General features: G+C 31.5%; 2 protein-coding genes across 2 annotated transcripts; one reads left to right on the top strand and one right to left on the bottom strand.

Annotated features, from left to right (window-relative positions):
• The first annotated feature begins 3,655 nt into the window (after positions 1-3,655).
• LOC142616062 (uncharacterized) lies at positions 3,656-4,956 on the top strand. Its single transcript, XM_075788951.1, has 3 exons — positions 3,656-3,953; positions 4,107-4,357; positions 4,819-4,956. The coding sequence occupies exons 1-3, from the start codon at positions 3,656-3,658 to the stop codon at positions 4,954-4,956; spliced, it is 687 nt and encodes a 228-aa protein (XP_075645066.1).
• A 6,661-nt stretch (positions 4,957-11,617) lies between these two features.
• LOC142616061 (uncharacterized) lies at positions 11,618-21,214 on the bottom strand. Its single transcript, XM_075788950.1, has 8 exons — positions 21,109-21,214; positions 17,787-17,956; positions 17,152-17,244; positions 16,017-16,110; positions 15,331-15,391; positions 13,624-13,701; positions 13,345-13,459; positions 11,618-12,087 (listed from the first exon to the last, which is right to left on the bottom strand). The coding sequence occupies exons 1-4, from the start codon at positions 21,212-21,214 to the stop codon at positions 16,030-16,032; spliced, it is 450 nt and encodes a 149-aa protein (XP_075645065.1). The 3' UTR covers positions 11,618-12,087; positions 13,345-13,459; positions 13,624-13,701; positions 15,331-15,391; positions 16,017-16,029.
• Between the last annotated feature and the right edge of the window lie 408 nt (positions 21,215-21,622).

The raw sequence follows: 21,622 nt of genomic DNA, 5'->3' as shown, positions 1-21,622 counted from the left end.
CACAACCTGTTTATTAAACAGGTTGACCTAACACACACGTTTAACTTGTTTAATTAACAAGTCATGTAAAGTCATTATAAATTACCTGTTTAATAATCTATTTGATTAATAGGTCATACCTAACCTATATAATTTTTATCAATTCTCATATATCTAAAATTAAAATATAATTACAACTATAAATATAGTAATAAACATTAAAAAAAATAACCATAAATTAAGCAATAATATCAAAATAACTAATAATTTTATAAGCTAAATGGGTCAAACGGTTCGATGTTGAACACGAACACAACCCGTTTATTAAACAGGTTAGCCGTGTTAACCTGAATATGACTCGAACTTGATTAGCCTCAACCCATGACCTGTTTATAAATGGGTTAGTCATGTTAGATTCACGGTTCGTGTCAGATTTTGCTACCCCTACCTCCTGGTGTCTCTATGATTCAAATCATCTCTCCTTTGTTATAACTATCAAATTATCCAAAAGACTTCAAAATATGTGGTTCTGTTAGAAGACTTTAATCTCAATTACATTGAATCAGTCTTTAGTTAGTGTTCAAAAATTCAGTTTTAACTTGGAAAGTAATGGCATCGTGATCCAGCTATATATTAACTAGCATGACTTTTGGACTACATAACTATTTGCTAAAGATTCATGCTAGATTAAATTAGGAGAAATCGTGTTAATTATTCTGGAAAGTTTCAAATTATTATTTTAATATGATGTTTATAGTGAGCCAAACACAATACTTTCTTTGATGGAAGGAACCTAAAATTAATCTCATTCTTCTTCCTCTACAAAAAAAAAAAAAAAATAATAATAATAATAATAATAATAATAATAATAATAATAAAAAAGAGGGGGTTTAAGCTTTTTTTTTTTTTTTTTTTTGTGACATATCCAAAACTGCCACTAAAAGATACGGATCTCATTTTTCTTCCACTACCTCAAAATATATATATATATATATATATATATATATATATAAATATATATATATATATATATATATATAACAAGTTGAAGATCCTTCTACAAAAAAAAAAAAAAAAAAAAAGTCAAAGAGGTCCAGTCCAAATTAAACTCTGTTGCTATCATCCATTGTTCTCCTTCATTCCATAATTTCCCACACATTCTTCGTTGAATCTAAAAGCTAACAACCCCTCATCACCAATATCTTTTTCACCCTCGTTTAACTCCACCTCCTTAGATGCTAATTTTAAATGCATTTCAGAACCTTTGTTAAAGACTTTAGTTTCGAGCTACAACTCCATCAAATACTCACCAATTTTTTTTTTTTACTTAAATTGTGTGTATATATGTGCATGAGCAGTGGCGGCGCCACGTTATGGTCAGGGTGTTCCCAGGAACACCCTGACTTGAAATTTATATATATAAATTTTTTTTTTTTTACCCTTAAAAAATAAAATAGGAACACCTTCAATTAAAATTAGGAACACCCTCACATTAAAAATATATATATATTTGTTCTACTTCCAAGCCAAAAAAAAAACCCAAAAAAAAATTCAACTAAAATCTGAAAAAAAAAAAAAAAAAAAAAAAAAAAAAAAATTTTTAACAAAGAAAAAAAAAATGTAAGAGCAAACTGCAAACGGATCACAGCAAGCCCAACAGAGACAGAGGAAGCAAACCCACGGTTTCTCAACCAAAAAAAAAAAAAAAAATTACAGACCCATCAGAAACCTCAAATCAGTTCAGAGTTCAGTACATCATCACTAAAGCTCTTCTCAAAAAAATTAAAAAAATTAGTAAAGCTAAACAAACCTAAAAAAGGAGAAACAGAGCAAGTGAGCAACGGCGCTCCCCTTCGAAGCTAGATCGATCCACCGTCCACGGTTCCAGCCGCTCATCGGACATCGGAGATCGCCAGATCGGTCCAGCTCCAGTCGCTCATCGGAGATCGGCCTCGTCGCATCGGAGAAGGAGATCGGTCCGCAACTCCGCAACATCCAGTCGCAGCGCTCATCGTCGCCGCGCTCATCGTCGCCGTCGCCATCGCCATCGTCGTCGCCGTCGCCATCCCAGGTATTTCTCTCTCTTTTTCTCTCTGACTCTCTGTCTCTCTCTCGCCTCTCGGTCTCTCACTCTCTCTATACTCTCTCAAGTCTCAAATCTGAAATGAAATAGGAATAAATGAATGAAATGCCTTTAATCTTTATTTATGACTCTCTCTCTCTCTTTAGTCATTATTAAATTTATGACTTTGTTTGTTTCAATTGTTTGTCATTTTGTCAGTTTGTCTGTCTGTTTGTCACTTTGTCTCGTTGTGGAACTGGACCAACTGGTGATCCGTGATTGGCTGCTGATTCCAACAGCACTCAGTTTTGCTTTTTTTTTTTTTAGTTAAAGTGTTACTGAGTGCTTGAAGCACTCAGTAACACTTTAACTTTTTTTTTTTTTTTTTACTTTTTAAATTTGACATTTTGCTTTTGGCTTTATCTTATGATTGAATCTTATCCGTTGATTGATGTGTAAATTGAAATGTGTTAGTGTTGGTGTTGCCGTATTGGACTATTGGTGTGTATTGATATTGGACTCAACTCAAAGACATTAATTGTCTTTTAGCGTTATTGTGATTTATAAAATTGTGATTGTGAAATTTTCTGATTGGTAGCTAGATTTTGTGAAATTTTCTGATTTTCTTTTAGCGTTAATAATTTAATTAATCAATACATTATAAAAGACAAAAAAAATTAAATTATGTTAGACTAAACAACAATTAATAATCTTATAATTAATGAAACAATAATATAACAAATTATAATTTATAAAAGACAAACAAATTAATGAAACAACTAAATAATAATTAATAATTTATTGATATTTCAAATAAACTTATAATTTATTTTTTATTCTTTTGCTAGAATTATGGACAAATACTTGATAAAAAAACCGCGTACCCAAGATTCATCTCCTGTGCAAGATTCATCTCCATCTTCTAAGCGAAGTCGTGTTGACTTTAACTTAGAAAATCTTCCTTCGGATCTGGGCTACGACAAAAGATATCATTTTATCATCCTAATAATCATGATGAAATAAGAAGATATTATTTAGGAAAAGGCCCTTGTCGACCTCCTCATGATTACCCGGTATCATATTTTCCGGAAAGCCCCGTCGATTTAGAGTCGAATGGTATGAAAATAGAAATTGGTTGGAATATAGTATAGCCAAAGATGCAGCATTTTGTTTTTATTGCTACCTATTTGGGAAAGATGTTGGTAAGCAAGGAGGAGGTGACACTTTTGTAACGAAGGGATTCAGACTTTGGAATCGAGGTTGGGAAGTTAGATTCCCATGTTGGAGGAGTTAATAGTACTCGTAACCAAAATTTGTCAAGAAGAGTGAAGATTTACGAAGGAAAAGCAACACATTCAAAGTGTCTTGGTTAAGCAATCAAATCAAGATAAAGCTAATTATCGGATTCAATTAAACGCAATAGTTGATTGCGTAAGATTCCTTTTATTCCGAGGATTAGCTTTTCGTGGTCATGATGAATCTCAAGGTTCAAGTGATAAAGGAAATTTCCTTGAGCTTCTACAATTTTTGGGGGATCACAATGAATCTATCAATGAAGTGATGCAAAATACTTGGAAAAATTGCAAGCTTACCCATCATGATATTCAAAAAGACATGGTGAATGCAATTGCACGTGAAACATCTAAAGCCATCATCGAGGATCTTGGCAATGGGTTCTTTTCAGTATTAGTTGATGAGTCACGTGATATCTCAGTGAAAGAACAAATGGCACTCATTCTTCGTTATGTGAACAAACAAGGAATTATTATAGAGCGGTTCCTTGGTATTGTACATGTAGCAAGTACCACCGCTTTGTCACTCAAATGTGCTATTGAAGGTTTACTTTGTGAACATAATTTGAGTTTATCGAGACTACATGGGCAAGGTTATGACGGAGCTAGTAATATGCAAGGTGATATCAATGGTCTCAAAACTTTATTTTTGAAAGAGAATAAGTCAGCATTTTATGTCCATTGTTTTGCTCATCAACTTCAATTGACACTTGTTGCCGTTGCTAAAAATCACATTAACATTGCTGATTTTTTTTATGTGGTTAGTAATTTAGTAACTGTTGTTGGAGGCTCTTGTAAGAGACGAGATACTCTTCGAGATGCTCAATTTGCCAAAATTAAAGAAGATTTAGAGAATGGTGTACGAAGAAGTGGACAAGGTTTGAATCAAGAGACAAATCTTAAACGTCCTGGTGATACACGTTGGGGATCATATTATGGGACTATTCTCAACTTGATTTTGATGTTCTCTGCTGTTGCTGATGTACTTGAGATTATTGAAGAAGATGGGCTCTCCGACCAAAAAGTTGAAGCTCGATCTATTATGAGGTCAATTCTATCTTTTGAATTTGTTTTTGCTCTACACTTGATGAAAAACATTTTAGGGATTACAAATGAGTTGTCAATAGCATTGCAAAAAAAAATCAAGATATAGTAAATGCTATGGATCTTGTTAAAGTGTCTAAGCGACGATTGCAAGTGATGAGAGATGATGAATGGACATCTTTATTGACTGAAGTGTCTTCATTTTGTGCCACACATGAAATTCCTATCTTGAACATGGATGAAATATTTGTAGTTAGTGGGAGGCCGCGACGCAACACCCAACAAAATACAAATTTACATCATTATCGTGTTGAGCTATTCTACACAGTCATAGATATGCAACTTCAAGAGCTAAACAATCGTTTTTCAGAGGTGAATACCGATTTGCTAATTTGTATGGCTTGCTTGAATCCAAGTAATTCATTTGTGGCTTTTGATAAGGAAAAGTTAATACATATAGCAAAGTTCTATCCATATGATTTTCCTGGGACAGATATCTTGGCACTTGACTCTCGGCTTGAGAATTTCATTTTTGATATGCGCAACAATGACTTGTTTTTTAGAGCTTCAAGGAGTTAGTGAACTTGCTGAAAAGTTAGTGAGCACGAGGAAGCATGAGACTTATCCATTAGTCTATTTGCTTGTGAAGTTAGCTTTGACCCTTTTGTTGCTATTGCAACGGTGAAAGAAGTTTTTCAGCAATGAAATATATAAAGAATGAACTGCGCAATCGAATGGGAGATCAGTGGATGAATGATTGCTTGGTTGTATATATTGAAAAAGATATAGCTTGTAGCATTGATAACGAGACTATCATGCAACGATTTCAAAATATGAAAAATCGTAGAAGGCAATTGTAAATTTTATGTATTTACATGTTTTTTGATTGTTGTTGTCAATATATAAAATTTTCTTTTTATTAGATCATGTAATTTATACTTATTAAGGAACACCCTGGGAAAAATTCCTGGAGCCGCCACTGTGCATGAGAGAGAGAAAGAGGAGTGCTGAAGCTCAAGTTGTGAACACATACAAAACCATGCCTTCAAAATCCAAATTTGTCATTGTAGTAAAAGAGAAAAGTAATGTCAGTCTTAACAAAAAAAGAGTTACCAAATTTTTTTACTGCGAGAGACCCGTATATTATTTTTTAGGCATAGTGAATTTTTTTAATATTACGCTATTGACTTATTTTATTTGTTTAACACTAGCATGTCATTGGTCAAGAGTGCTAACGTTCCTTTATAATTTACCCATGGTATCCCTATTTTTTTCATAGAGTTTTTTATTTTATCCTAAATTTAGGAATATTGATACAATCACTTAAATTTAATCATGGGCAAAGTTTATTACCCAAAAAAAGGGGCAAGATAAGCATAAAATAGAGTCAAAATATAGATTTTTATTTTGTATCATAGTAAAAGAATAATTTTTTTTTCAATCTTGTTTTTAAAAGTATATTAATATGGGCTATAGTTTTTTTTCCTATAATAATTATATGTTATAAGAATTATATGTTTTTCCTAAAATAAATTATAATGTTCAAATAACATACAAATGTAAGTTAGTTATTACTATTGGAAAATAAACGGAAATTACCATTTCTGTAATACTTATCTCACTCATCTTTATCTTTAGAGGAACTTTGTGGACTCTTTCTCAGGGGTTTCTTTCGGCCTTTTGATTGGGGATGTAAAACATTTTGCACTCTTTTCATAGTGTTAGTTGTTTTTTTCATGTACATAGGGATGGAAATTTTGCAACTCACAACTGGTAAACAACTTTACTAGGCATATTCGTCATGTCACAACTCACAAGTTCCCTTGTGTTGATAGAAAGAAAAAATCTAAGACTACAAAATATGTGACAATTTCTTGCCACAACTATGGTAGGATGTGATTGGTGAAGAAAAAAGAAGTAAGCTCATATGTAAGCACTTGTTAACCACTTACTGCCTGTCACATAAAAAATGTAACAAAAAAAGTTGTAGAAAAATTTGTAGTCCTTAAACTACTCTGACAGAAAATGTCCCACTTCTGTTTCATAATAACATTTACAAATTAAAACTTCATTCTAAAAAAAAATTAGTTTACACTTTATTGATTCTTTAAATTTCTTTTTTTTTATAATAAATTAATTTCTAACCCGTTCAACCCAGCAGGTTAGACCCAGTTAATCTAACCCACTCGTTTGGTTCCCATTTCACTTCTTCAGTTCCATCCATGTTGGCAGTTTTTCTTATTCTCTCTCTGTCTCTCACAGATGAAAAAGAAGAAGAAAGAAGAAGTTGAACAATGTGAAGGAGAAGACGCAAGAAGCAGCAGCGTGTTTTCGCCTCTAATACCCTAAGTTTTTATTGATCAAATGAAGAGTTAGTGGCTCATTACTGTGTATGGTTATTTTATACTTAATAAAATATAAAATACTCATTCGTTGTTCATTTTGGTAAATGTATTTTAGTCATAAAAAAATTTAGTTGCCAGTCCAATGGTTTGTTAAATATGGATATGCCTAATAAATTAATTTACTCCATTGTTCAGTTTGGGGAGTCAGGTGATATTTTTTAAGAGAAAATAGTAACACTAAACGTACAACTTTCATACGGGTCTTAAATTGTAAATTCCACTTTAGAAAAAGAAAAAAAAATTTTAAAACTTTAAGGAAGAAAAACGAACTCTGTGCAAAATTGAAGGATGAAAAAAATATTTAGCTTTCAATATTTCTTGCAGAACTTTAGTGAAGATAAATTAAACTAGAATGAAATTACAAAACTAATTCGTTTGGTTGGGGTGGAGGATGGAAAATAAAGAAAAGAAAACTAGAATAAAATAGCACTGCTCTTTCTATAATCTATAAACCCCAAATTCATTCAACCATGAAAGCTCATGCTGGTTATTAGACAAAGATCCCAAAGACTTGGTGAAATGCATGCGGGTTGAATGAAAGATATCTATCATCAATTTGTATGCCGGAAAACAAAATAATACTATTCTTATAAGGCATAATGAAAGATATTTGTCATCAATTTGTGTGGAGGAAAATAAAATACAATTATTCTTACTAAAAGCCATTGAAAGCATGTGGTATAGGTTAGATTTCCAGTTAATGCTTGTCATTGTTTGGAACTCACAAAGACTTTGGAAAGTTGTAGTTATGGAATTTGGGACTGTATAAAAATTGTTTGATACTGATTGCGTAGTTGCGGACATAATGTGTATATATTTTGTTATCCAAGTCCCTCTATTATTCATGCTAGATTGAACGTGTGTTATAGGTTAGATTTCCAGTTAATACTTCACAAGCTTTTGATCATTGTTTGGAACTTACAAAGACTTTGAAAATTTATAGTCTTGAAATTTTGGACTGTATAAGAATTTTCTGATATCGATTGCAGAGTTGTGGAGATAATGTGTAGATATTATGTTATCTAGGTCCCTCTATTATTCATGCTATATTTTTTTTTTTTTTGAGAACCTATTCATGCTAGATTGAACGTGTGGTATAGGTTAGATTTCCAATTAATACTTCACAAGTTTTTTATCATTGTTTGGAATTCGTAAAGTCTTTGGAAAGTTAAAGTCTTGGAATTCTGGATTGTATAAGAATTGTTTGATACTGATTGCGAAATTGTGTAGATAATGCGTAGATATTATGTTATTCGGGTCCCTCTATTATTCATGCTAGATTGAACTATAGCATTCAAGGTTTTGGGTCAGTTTTACTTTTATGTTATTTGTTTCTTTCCTCAAATATTTTATTATTAAAAAAAATTGGTATGCTTACAATGATCAAGAAAGTTCAACAAAAATTATTTATATATAATAATATTATTTAAGATTAAATTTACAACTAAATTCTCTCTCTCTCTCTCTCAATTAATATATATATATATATATAGACACACACATAAGCGCCTATCGTTTTTACCAAGTCTTGTCATTGTTCAAAACTTTTGAAGACTTGGAAAGTTGTAGTCTTAGAATTTTGGACTATATAAATTATTATGATGCAAATGGCAAAATTGCAAACTAAACGTGTGGTCATTGAAAATCTTACAATAATTTTATCTAAGGTCCCTTTGTTAAACCAAGCCAGAATGAACATGTAGTCTAGATCTGTTTTATGTCATCTATTTATTTTTACTCAAAATATATTAGGAAAAAAAAAAAAGAGAGAGACTAATTTATAAGTTCAGATCTACGAGCAATGATTCTTTGCAATAATTAAGAAAAATCAATTAAAGTTGTTTTTATACATATTTATTCAAGTTTAAACTACAAAATACATAACCTTAATATATTTTCAAATTAGACATTTAGATTTCATTTCCCCCCATTTTAGTCTTTTAACTGTAATCTAGTATGAATTTAGTCATGCTGTCAATTTTATCCAATCTCACCATAAGTTTTAGATTTTTCACTTTATGAAACGATGTTGTTTTAGTGAATTCTATGAGGTGGATCCAATGGGAGAGCTAAATTGAAAATGAATGAATATTAAAGGACTCAAATAAAAAAAAAATAAAACAAAAAAAAAGTTTTTAAAAAGAAGCACTAAGTTGAGAACAATGCAAAATTTGAGTGTAATTTGTAATTTAGCCTCTATTTAATAAGTTTTCTTCAATAAATCAATTAGATAATTTATAGAAAAGGATAAACCTAATTTAATTCAAATTTAAATAGAGAAAAATCAAACCTAAGTTAATCCAAACTATATGTAGTATGTTTTGTGCATTGTTGCATTATCTTTATAAAAAAAAACTGTGAATTATAATTTGTTCAAATTAACATAATTTCACACTAGTTAAAACTCCAAAAAGTTGTCAAGCCCTATACTTTATTTGAAGAGAGGAAAGCATCACTAAGCTTCACTCTAATGATGGTTTTGATGGATGTAATAAATCCTAAAACTACTTGGGTTGGTGTCTATGAATGATTCCTATACAGACTTAAAGTAGTGTCTGTGCGTGCTGTGAAAGGGTGATGAAAATATGAAGAAAAAGAAAGTGAATTTTGTGGCTATGGGTGGGGGTTGGTAAACTAAGCTTTTGAGGTTTTTAGCCTACAAACAATGAAAATCCAGAGCCCTTTTAATTCAAATACTAAGTTGAGACTTGAGAGAGGTGTTTTCCTTATTTTTAGTGCTTAAAGGTTATCTAATTGGTTGTATAATTTCATATTTATCTCCCACAAAAATTAACCAAAACACATAAATTTTTCTAGTTTCGAGCTCCAGTGCCGATTAATTAGCACCTAGAGCCTCCAAATGAACACTTTGGTTCAACTAGTGGAGTGTTAATTTGTCCAGTAGATCCCACTTTTGAGATTTTTCAATTGAAAAATACTCAAGTTACAAACTATTTTATATTATTTTTTACAAAATGCTAATATAGTAAGTGACTAAGTAAAAAAATTATGTTAATAGTATGCGCAAATGAGAATTAGTAATTTACATCAATAATTTGTAAAAAAGTTATAAAATTGTTTTTATGTGTAACATTACTCTTTTCAATTTAATTCTAATTTTTACTGTTGTTTTAAAAATAATTTAGAATTTCTAGCGTAATTGGATTTTCTTTTTAATCATGCTCTTCCATTATTTAAACTTCAATTAACTAATTAAATAAATGTAGCGTCTAATAAGATATATAAAGTTATTTTGAAATTAATTAAAAGGATAATATTATACACATTGATAGCTGCCTTCTCTTCAAATTTTTTTTTTCTAAAAATATAGTAATAATAAAAAAGAAGTTGAAGAAAACAAAGAAAACTACTGTTCAATGTGCTTGCAAATTGTTCCTTAATGGACTAATCATAGATTTAGATGATTAAATCACTATGGCTTATGTACACTGATATTTTGGCTTTGGAGTTCAAATGGCAAAATTAATAATTCTAACCAATATATATATAAAAGCCAGCAATCTTGCGAATCAATTGACCGTGTCAATTGAATTGTTGTCAATTGTAAGGACACAAATTGCACCAAAATCCAATAATATGAAGGGAACCGGCCCAATGAGCCCAAAACAATAAGATGTATAGAGAGTGAGATTCAAATCTAGGTTTATGAATATTGGAAGGCATAAATACTAGGCTAAATTGTTGCACTCATGCCTCACAACACTCCATTTTTCTCTTGACAAAGGCCAAGGATCATTTGTATTACAGTTTAGTCTCTCCCGCTTTTTTTCTTCCCCCGCTTTTTTTCTTCCCCTTTTATATCATCTCTCTTTCATCTTCATCTTCCACGTGTGAATCAAAGTCCTCATTTGGATACTTGTAACATCAACTTTTCCTTTTAAGTCTTTGGCGGTAGAGGGAAGATTGAATTACCACGTTCAACCATCACTTCCCCATTAATGCGGCCAAAGAAGTAGTTGCGGAGCCTTTAATGCGGTGGTAGCAACTTTATCCTAGATATTTTACATCCTTCCTTCTCATCTCTTACCTCACATCTTTACGCTCAGGATTTTCAAGGAAAACCCCCTTGTACTGCCAGATCACCCCTTCCCACCTCAGCTACAAATAGCCGAGAATACTTCCATCCTCGGCTATAGGTGGCTGAGTACATTTCCATCCTCGAACATACTACTTTTAAATGTCTTGGCCAACTTTGACTTCTTCCTCCTCCCACTTTGTCTCATAGACAGGCGTTCTTCATCCTTGAGTTTAATTAACACTTTCGGGCTGGACTTTTAGCTTTACGAGTACCCTTGGGCCAGCCCTACTTAAATTACGAGCCCATTGACCCTACAAAAGATATTTAGGGTTCAAAGCTTTCCCCAACTATCAAATCATTATAAAAATTTATACCAAATAATTAATTCATTGGATATCCATTGGATTGTTAATCATACTTTTAGAAAAATTAATTTTGAGACTCATAATATTGTTAAATTGGCTCTTATGTGTTATCTTGAGGGAAAGATACACATCTTTTCATTGTTGTCTTATAACTGAAGAGTTTTTTTTTTTTTTTTTTTGGGTGATAATTTGGCAATTATAATGGGAAATGGGGAATTTGAACCGTGTATAGTTCTGTAAAAAAAACACCACAAGATTGTACCAGTTATGTTACAAGACTTTTGGCTCAACAATGGGATGCAATTCCCGTCTTTGTATTTATATGATATTGTCATTAAATTATATATCTAAAATTTGAACCCACTTATACTAAAAATCGATTGATGTCTTAGCTTAATGATAAAAACAATTATCATACAGTAGACATCATAAGTTAAAATTCTATTCATTAAAAAAAAAAAAAAAAAAAAAACCAACAACAATTACATATGGAAAATAATTAATTTGAATCATTTGATGTCGTTAAATAATTTGAAGGTATTACACAAAAGGGAAAAAACTTTTGACTCACTCAACCCGCCAGGTTTGACCTAGTTAATCCAGTCAGTTTAGTTTCCCAATTTCTACTTCTACGTTCACTGTCTATGTTATTTCATTTCTCTCTCATTCCTGCCTCCAAAATCCAAATGGACAAAACCAATAGAATTAACAGCAAGTTCACGGATGAAGAAGAATAAGTTGGAGAAATATAAGCAGGAGACGCAAGAAGAATCAGCTAAAACCCAACTGTAGCTGTTTCAGTACACCAAGAAACATTCCTCTGCGACTGCAATACCCATATGTAGATGAATGAACCCATATGGGACAGACACATTGGTATAGAAATTTTTTCTTCTTCTTACTGTACATAGAGATTAAAATAGAGGAAGATCAATAGGATAAAATAATGTGGACGAAGGTGCATACTGTTTTATCAAGGCAAATAAATTTAATATTCATTATCATTTGAAAGTAATTTACTTCCTTTGAAAAATAAGGATCATGCAGATAGAGAAATCTAATACAAATTTGTGGTATATATATGCCTTTCGTTTTGTGATGTATTTTAATTTCTTCAGTATTATGCCTAACCTAGTGTTTCTTCTTTAGTCTTTTTAAATGATTTTGACTGCTTGGTGAACAAGAGAAGTGGAGATTTAGTTTGTTTGCTGGTATATGGTTTTATCTTTCCAACTCTTTTTGAAAATCTTGATAGAATCTAATGGGTTTCATTATGCTCTGTTACTAGTTTGATATCTGTGGTACAGTGACTCAGGAGTTTGATGCAGGACTTGAATGTTCTTGGCATAATGAATCTGTCTGAAAGGCTTCTCAGGATCCGTCCAGAGTCCAGACAGATCCATAAGGTACGGAACATTTCAAAAAGATTTCTCCCCTAAACTTTGTCTTTCATTAAGCTCTTCTATCATCTTTCCCTTCTATACCTTAAAGCATATTGTTTCATTCAATAAAACTTAATAATTTATTTTTTTCTCATATGTGAAGCCTTTTGTCTATAAGTTTGCTTTATTCATTCAATAATTATAATTCCCTGGAGCATGCATGTATCATCACAACAATCACAATCAATTCTATAATGAAAACTATGGGAAGGAGCAAACATCAAAGAGAAACAGCACATGCGAATATAGCTATGAATTATAAATCAGCTCAGTGCATTCTGTTTCTCATGTCACTTGGCAAGGGTATCACAGTTTATCAGATCATTCACTGTAGCAATGGAAACTTTAAGCTGCACAATAGAGGACTCCAAATTTTGGTTGAGGGGGTGAGTGAAGATGGAAGTTTCTGTGGGAAATAATTTTCAGAAATACAAAGCAAAAATAACAAGGTCAGCTTTCTAATGCTCCTCAGCACCCCCCCCCCCCCTTTCCCCATCTAATGCTAAATGCTCTCTCAAGTTTTTATTACACTAAGTTAAGCAAGCTCATATAGAATTTTAGATCTCCCTTAGCTGAATTCATCTTAATCAACCATTCTATATAGGCAAAAGAACATATTTTACGAATGGCAACACCACATTCCTTTTACCCTTTAAACTCAACACATCATGCCATGATATGATTCATATGGTTTTCGACAGAGTTGCATATCTCACCTGTAGTCAGCAAGGGAGAGATCAGATAACACCTCAGAAGGCTCAGATGCAATCCTTCCCTTTCTCTCCTTCTTTGTTAGTCTACCTGTGAAGAAGTCTGATGCTGACTCTATCACTTTCCCAATTTAATTGTCAAAAGACCAAAAGGTGTATGAATTAGCCAAAAACTAAATAATAAAAAAATGTATACCACCCAAAGGAGATTTAACAAGAGTCCCACTTACAGCTCCAAGATATCACATACTATACTATTAGTCTAGAAATTACAAATAGACTTACCTAGAAATACTTGGGTAAAGTTTTGGATTTTGAATCACCCTTCTTGTAGTGCCTCTCCAGATCAATGGCACTTATCAACTGTAATCATGAACACAGGAAGAAATTCAGAAATCAAGATGGAACTTTCTTTTAAAAGAAATTATTATATAATAATCTGCCTAAGCTACAGAATCTAAACTCCTAGCAAACGAATGAACCATCAAAGTCAAAGAAAAAGTGTTCTATTAACTTGATAAAACCACCACTACATATGCATATCCAAGCTTCACAACAACTTATCCCCCCCAACCTCAAAATCCAAATCCAAAAAAAAAAAAAAACGAAGCTTCACAGTGAGTTATTATATATGATTATTTAATTGTAATTATTCAACACACCAGGAGCCAAGTTTCTTCCCCTCGTATAACAATAAGTCTCACTAATTAAATTTATGGTAGGCCTTATCATTCGCGTGAGTAGAGAGAGCATTGCTAAAGGAGTATTGAATAACTTTCCATTATTTAGATAAATATTAAATGACTTAAAATCTAAATGAGTTCCAGCGTAATTCAAAAGTAAATGGGAGATCGTTTGAGTCAAACTTATTCAACTCCAAAGAAATCCTGAGATGAATTAAGTCTAATGTTATATTTGGAACATGTTATCATAAGAGAACGCTCACTTTGGTCAAAGTAAGAGCACATCATAATTTAAAAGCACGTATTAAATTACTATATGATTGATCGATCCCTGATGTTAATTTCATCTAAGAAAATAGAATCATGCGCATTCAGGTCAATATAAATTATAATGCAAACAAAACTTTTTGAGTGAAGTTGAGTTTCTGAATGATCTTTTTGAAATTGAAACTATAAACATCCTAGATAGAGCAACAAATCAAAGATTCCAAGATACTACCATCATAATTACTTCAAGTCCAGCACAAGTTTTACACTTGACTATGCCGATACCATTTTACAAGAAACGTAGTTGGCAGTATATGACTAAAAGATATCACTTATATCCCTGGAAAATCATCTTTTAAGGGTGTAGGGTAAACCCCTCTCACCAAGAATGTTGCTTAAAAGTTACAGAAAGGCATGAATTAGCAACCCAGTCAAAGTCATTGGTAGAAAAACAACTACTAGTGCCATACTGTCGTATATCAATTCCAGTTCAAGGAAAATCAACCAGCTTTCAGTTTCAGTTTGTTATTTTACCCATTTAGAGTCAAATTATACACGAACATTATTTTTTGGTAAGTAAAAACTTTTTACATTCCATGCACAGGAAATGATTTTCGAATGCTCCACATGGATCCAACCAAAGGCTAATGACTACACATAGATTATAGAACATATCAAATGCATTAATAGGAATACCCTACCTTCTACTTCATTTCTAATTTTCTAGATTGTGAATTATCTAAATCCAAACAATCTCTTAAGTAGAAGCGTAAGATCTAATTAAACTTTAAGCTATAATTTTAATTACAAAGAGACAGGCATTTAGATATTTCCGTAATTCCATTGCTGCATGACCGTGACCCAAGTTGCATAATGGCATATTGCCTAACCACATAAGTTTGAAAATTGAAATAATAAGAAAATTCACAAAAATGAAACAAATTTGAAGCAATTAAAATGTTACATAGAGAATAATTTGAGTATAATTGAAAAGTAGTGCCACATAAACAAATTATATAGACAGAAAACGAGTTCACCACACCTTCAGTAAATGCAAATCTTTCTCAATCTCTGGGGCAATGGTTTGTGCAGGCAAGTCAAACCTATGTACATTTTACCAGCCAAAAAATAAATGTAATTATCGATAGCACGAAAAAAAAATTATAAAAATTACAAATGAACAAATCTTGTTAGTTGAGACCCAAAAAAATAATTAAATTCCTCCAGCCATTTACACCTAAGACTATTTGAGGAGAGATTTAGTGATTAAGTTGAAACTGGAATATGCTAAATGCACCCTAGCACAATATTTAGAACCCTTAACACAAAGTTTTATGGCTAAGTTGATTTTAACACTAAACTAAACAATATAGTCCAAGTGTGAGTTCCTTAGCAAATTTCTAGCTATTAGCTAACACTTAACAAATAGTTCATAAGCACTACCCAACACTTCATAAGCTCGAGAATGTGAAGCACAAAATTTATGCATTATAAATAAATTGAAATTAATTAAAACTCACCAATATTCTACTTTTTCATACTGGAAAACCTATCTACATCAGCCACTACAGTTGGCTTTGACGCTCCAACAACCATTATATAGCCCCAGACATCATTCCAAATTCAGAGGTTAGAGCAAATGGCTAATTATTTACAAGGGGGCAGAACAATCTCATCAAGTCACAACAATAAATTAAAAAATAAAAATTAAAGAAATAAAAAGCCTACCTATTATTATTGATCACTCATCTAGGCGTGGAAGAAGAATAGCATCAAATCTGTCTGCTCCAAACATCCCCAAAATTGGATAGAGTGGAAGTCCCTGCAAATAATTCAAGCATAACTTGGTGCTATTTGTTCTAAAAAAACATTTAAGCATAAATCAACTTCAAATTCTAATGGATGTGGCTGAAGCTTATGACCCACAGCCTCATTCTCCCTTTCTCTTTTTTTCTTTATTTTCTTGGTAAATACTGCTCTTTGAAGAAGTCAACAATAAGCAAAATTAGACAAAGCAAGCAAGGAAAAAAAAAATTTCAAAGATGAGTAGGAAGTGCAAAGAAAGCAAGAAAGAAAATTAAACCTATAAACAATACACACACACACAAAATTTATTGTATATCAAAGTGAATGACATATTAGTCAGTTCATGGAGTCATACAAGTAGTTAAGTTGTCTACAATCACAGAATAAATTAAATATATCATATGTAAAGGAAGAATCATGCTCTATAGACTATAATTATGAAATTATATACTAATTTAAGTCATCAAGAATATGTCAATCAGTTCATTCATATTTGATAATTTCAATTATGGGGGCATTGTGAGATTTTATTTCTTAAGTTTGGATGGAAGGGGAAGGAGGGGGGAATAGAGGAGAGGAGAGTAGAGTAGTTTTGGCTTAGTCTTCTTCTTCTATTCTATTTAGAATTGGTTTTCTTTTGAGTATTTGGGTTAATCTCCATATTTATAACCAAATTATTCATTTCCATAAAATTTTGATTTCAAATAGCCACAGTATAACTACTCAGATTTATGATCATATATCAAATTGAGAAGGAATTTCATTGAACATATACCATGCAACACCAAAAGAACATGTAATTTTAGATTCAAATAAATATTATTAGAAAATTTTCTGTTACAACCAAATTAATAATTTCCATTAAAAAATTAATTCTTTACAACCATAGTATAGCTACTCAGATTTATCACAACATAAGGGGGGAAAAAAAGGTTGAGCGAAAAGATCTCACATCAAATTTAATAGGAATTTCATCAAGCATATGTCATGCAACACCAAAAGAACACCTATAGAATAAGTTAACCCAAAAAGATGATGATTCAGAAAAAGCACTTACCATTTCATCCCATCTAACAATTAAGTTCCCAACAGATAGACCCATGAGTACAGAATATTGGCCAACAGCTTTGATGACCCTGAAATTGAAATTCTGCATTTTGATTGAACAATGAGAAAAATAGTATGAGACCCAAGAAAAAAAAAATAATTAAATAAAAACCAAATTTCAACCACAAATTTAAAATAAATAAAAAAGAAAAACCCACCACAGGACATAGTTAGGAGACAGAGTTTTGATTGAAATTGACAAAACCCACCACAGGCTCCAAACCCATCAGACTCCCAAACATAACCCTAAATCATATTTAACGGGGAAATTTATAAAACAAAATTAAAAAATTATCAGTAATGTTTTCGGAGGAAAACTGGTCTGACGGTGGTATAGGAACTCAGATTTTTCCTTTTTTTCTTTTTTTTTGGGGAGTTGCTACAGTAGCTCTCTTGACTTGAATCTTTCTCCTTTAAAAAATAAAACAACTCAATAAAAAAAACAATTCTTTCTCCCTCATAGACTCAAACGTCTCACATAATCAAAACACAAAACACAAAACAAAATCTATTTCTTATTACAACAGCGAAGTTGAATCAGACAAGAAAATAAGAAAAGAAAAAAAAAAGTTAAGCCGATCTGACCCAGTCTGGCGGTGGGGAGGCGGACGAGGCGCTGCTTCTTGGTGAACGCTGATCTCCGCCGGCTTTGTCCTTCCGGCGAAACTTGATCTCCACCGGCCTTCTCCCTCTCTCTCTGTGCTGCGTTCTTTCTCCCTCTCTCTCTTCTATTCTCTGATGTGATAAATGTGCAACTGTGAAGTAAATAGAATACCGTGTCTCAAATTTTTTTTTTTTTTTTTTTATTTTGGTATGTAATCGTGTCACATGGTTTTTAATATTAGATAGGTTTCTTTTTTTGAGAAAAAAATAGAAAGAGATAATTAATTAATTATAAGTTATTTAATTATTAAATAATAATAATCTAAAAAAATAAGTTGTAAAAAATTTAATGCATAAATTCATTCCAAATTTTTAAATTTCAACAACAAAATCTCTAATATCAATTATTATGATATCTTCGTTCACAGGCAACGCTAATTAAAATATTCACTATCAATGATATGAATTAGAACAACATTAATTAATGCTTACAACTCACACGAAAATACTCACAATCATAAAGCCTTAATACACTTAATAACTCTCTCATGCCCATAAAACAACAAATTCTCAATACATAACAACGGATAATCTTTCAATCCCAAATAATTGACCAACTTTTATTCGAAGAAACCTAATTCATATTCTTCTATGAACTTTCTTCTCTTCCCATGTGGGAGGAACCATTGGCAAAAACCACCAAACCCTTTTCAACAAGGAAATTGCAAGAGATACATACTTTTTTACAAAAAAAATTTACAAACTACTAATGTGACATGTGGTTAATGGTAAATGAAAAAAATGATGTTAATGTTGGGCCCAATAGAGGCGGAGCTATAAATTTTTGTTTGGGGGAGGCTAAGTTGTGATACTAATATATTTATTGCCAAAGACCCTGTAGCTAAATTGGCACATCTCCATGTACAAAGTGTTTGGGGGTGTAGGAGAGAAAGAGTTCGAGTTGCAGAGTTAGTAGCATGTTGTAATTATTTCTCAAAAAAAAAAAAATTTATCAAGACAACCTCTCTCTCTCACACACACACACACACTTTTTTTATTATAGACTCACATATATACACACACTTTTTAATTTGATAAGTTATATATATACTCACACCTAACCAAAAAAAAAAGCTTAATATTTTCTATCAAAATTATGTATTATGGTAATCTTTCTTAAAATAAATTCATTTTTACCATTTTCATAGTAAAATCTTTAAAATTTTCATTTTCAATACAAATTTTACACTAAAGTAAGTAAAAAAAACTTTCAATTGAACTAATGAAATTTTCAGAAACATGAATGATTCAAAACTTGGAGAAATAAGTTAATCTTCAAATATATTTGAAGTTATCTTACTCTAACATAATATGTGACAACTAAAGAGACATTTCATGTGTAATTTTAATGATAATATTTTTTTAATGAGTCAATAACTTATTAATCACCATAAAACGAGTTGAAAAAGATAGATTTAAACATGTTTGATGCCAAACTTTATCCAATATTTAACAAATATAAAAGAATATTTAACAATAAAAAATAAAATTGAGAATAATAAAGTTATGTCTCTATAACTATTAGACCAATTTTTTTTTTAAGAGCATCATTGGACTAATTCAAATATTTGGGGGGCCAACTTTTGTTTTTGTAGGCTAAATTTTGAAAACATTAAAATAATTATTTATTTATATTAAAGGAAATTTCAGAATTTTGGGAGATGGCCCCCCACCTGTATACATAGTTCCGCCCTTAGGGCTCAAATTAGAACTAGCAAGAAGTTGGTCATAACAACCGTTTGTAAAAATGTTGTAAAATAATTTGTCTCTGTACCATTATTCTTTCAACAATGCCTATATATAAGGATTTTCTTTTATTATTTAATGGATAAAGAATACCCAATTATTTTTTCAACTAAAAATCATTTTTTCCATTTATGTCAAGGATAATCCTTATCTTCCACTCCAAAACTAATTATGAATTTAAAGCAATATTCAAGGACAATAAAATTAATTCAATTTATTTATATAACAAATAAGAGGCAAGACAAAAATATTGATAATTCATATTTACTTTATCTTTCTTGAGATATATATTTAAGCTAGTTAGTAATAAAAAAAATAAAAAAATAAAAAAAGAGAGGCAAGACACAAATATTGATAATTCATATTTACTTAATTTTTCTTGAGATATATATTTAAGTTAGTTAGAATAACCCACGTGTTCAAAGAAGAAGTTGCTGAAAGTAAAGGAGAAAATGCACGAAGAAGCAACGTATTTTCACAACTAAAGCCTTAAGAAGCATTCTTCTTCATTCCTTCGCAATTTTCAAGTATGTCATTTCTCACTTACATGCTTATATTCTGCTTTCCTTAGATTTGGATTAAGAAGAATTCTCAAGACTCATTTTAGATTACATCAAAAAAATTTAAATTTTTTTAGTTGATGAGAACAAACTGGGCTACTATTATATTAACTGTTTTGTTTACTTTGATCTTCTATAAGTGAATATGGTGTATGTGGTGGAGTTTGTTGAATAATTAACTTCACTCATTTTGATTTTCTAAAAATAAATAAATAAATAACTCATTTTGATGATTATGTATGGTTTATTGTAAAGGGTTGTGGCCAAACTTGTTGGTGGCTGCCTGTAATGTTGGTTGCTATTAAGCAAGGGTTGAACAATGAGTTTTTCGTTCAGCCATGGGGGCATGTTTGTAGTATTAAAACACAATTAAAATTATCAAACTATACACATTTGTATATCTATGCAATATTCAAAACTCACTTGGTGCATGTGTAATTACTAATTTAAAGAAAATTTGAACATATATGCTTTGTCAAATGAAAATCTCCTATCCGATTTTCAGTGTTCCACTTTATGCTTCACGAATCATAGCTTGTCACACACACACATGTATAAATAACCAAAGTTTAAAATGAAAAAAAAAAAAAAAAAAAAAAAAGGCATATGGCTTATTGCAATTGATAGAGTATAAAGTCGAAAACTTTGAGTGGACTAAGGATTTTGATTCATGCTTACTATTTCTCTTTCTTCTAACAAAACTTTCATATATAGTTTCTAAATGTTGTGTGTGTATGGTGTGCCAATATGTAGGATTTTGTTCTTTCATCATGTGTGATGTTCCACCTTTGAATTTCTTTTTTAAGAGCATGATGTGCACCATTTATCAAATGCCTCATCGTTTTTCTACTTGGACTTCAAAGCTTTTGCAACCGTTAGGAAATCATCTCCAAATTTTTATCTAGTAACCCCACGTCTTTTGCAATGTCAAGTGCTACCTCTGCTACAAAAGCTTTCATTTCCTCCATCGCAGCCATGATAATTCTCACTTCTACTCATGCTTGCTATCACAAAGCACTTATCATCTCTAACCCCTAGCTCCATTCCTACTTTACATTGAATTTGTACACCCTCAATAGAGGAGGTATCAGCATGCCTCGTGTATCAACTCTGGTTTGTTCCATAATGGTAACTCGACAAAATTCTTACTTGTATTCCACTGCATTGCCCATATCAAATATCAATGCAGTTGTTTTTCTTTTTCCCATTGCATCTTATCTAATATTTATGATTCCATAATGTCCATGAGAATGTTAAAAATAATTTTTGACCATCCTCTCCTTGTTGTTCTACCGTTGCCCAAACTGTCTTGGTAAAGTCCATTTTCTTAGGGCTTCTAGCAGTTTTAGACTGAAAGGGGTTGATCCTCCATACCTCTTTTGCAAGCTAACATTCTCATTGATGGCCAAAAACGTATTGACCCCTTGAAATGGATTAATTGATTAATTAGTC

The sequence above is a fragment of the Castanea sativa genome, chromosome 11 (genome assembly GCF_040712315.1).
Source record: "Castanea sativa cultivar Marrone di Chiusa Pesio chromosome 11, ASM4071231v1".
NCBI lineage: Eukaryota > Viridiplantae > Streptophyta > Magnoliopsida > Fagales > Fagaceae > Castanea > Castanea sativa.
This window is presented reverse-complemented; position numbering and strand designations above follow the sequence as displayed.

Excerpts from the sequence above, each read along its gene's own strand:
- LOC142616062 (XM_075788951.1), top strand. The coding sequence starts at position 3,656 with ATGGTGAATGCAATTGCACGTGAAACATCTAAAGCCATCATCGAGGAT. Across the intron at positions 3,954-4,106 it reads CGGAGCTAGTAATATGCAAG|TAACTGTTGTTGGAGGCTCT; the intron begins GTGATATCAATG and ends TTAGTAATTTAG. Across the intron at positions 4,358-4,818 it reads ATGGGCTCTCCGACCAAAAA|GAAAAGTTAATACATATAGC; the intron begins GTTGAAGCTCGA and ends GCTTTTGATAAG.
- LOC142616061 (XM_075788950.1), bottom strand. The coding sequence starts at position 21,214 with ATGGAGCTAGGGGTTAGAGATGATAAGTGCTTTGTGATAGCAAGCATG. Across the intron at positions 17,957-21,108 it reads TGAAAGCTTTTGTAGCAGAG|TTGCACATTTATCACATCAG; the intron begins GTAGCACTTGAC and ends TTTACTTCACAG. Across the intron at positions 17,245-17,786 it reads CCTCCCCACCGCCAGACTGG|AATTTCAATTTCAGGGTCAT; the intron begins GTCAGATCGGCT and ends ATCAAAATGCAG.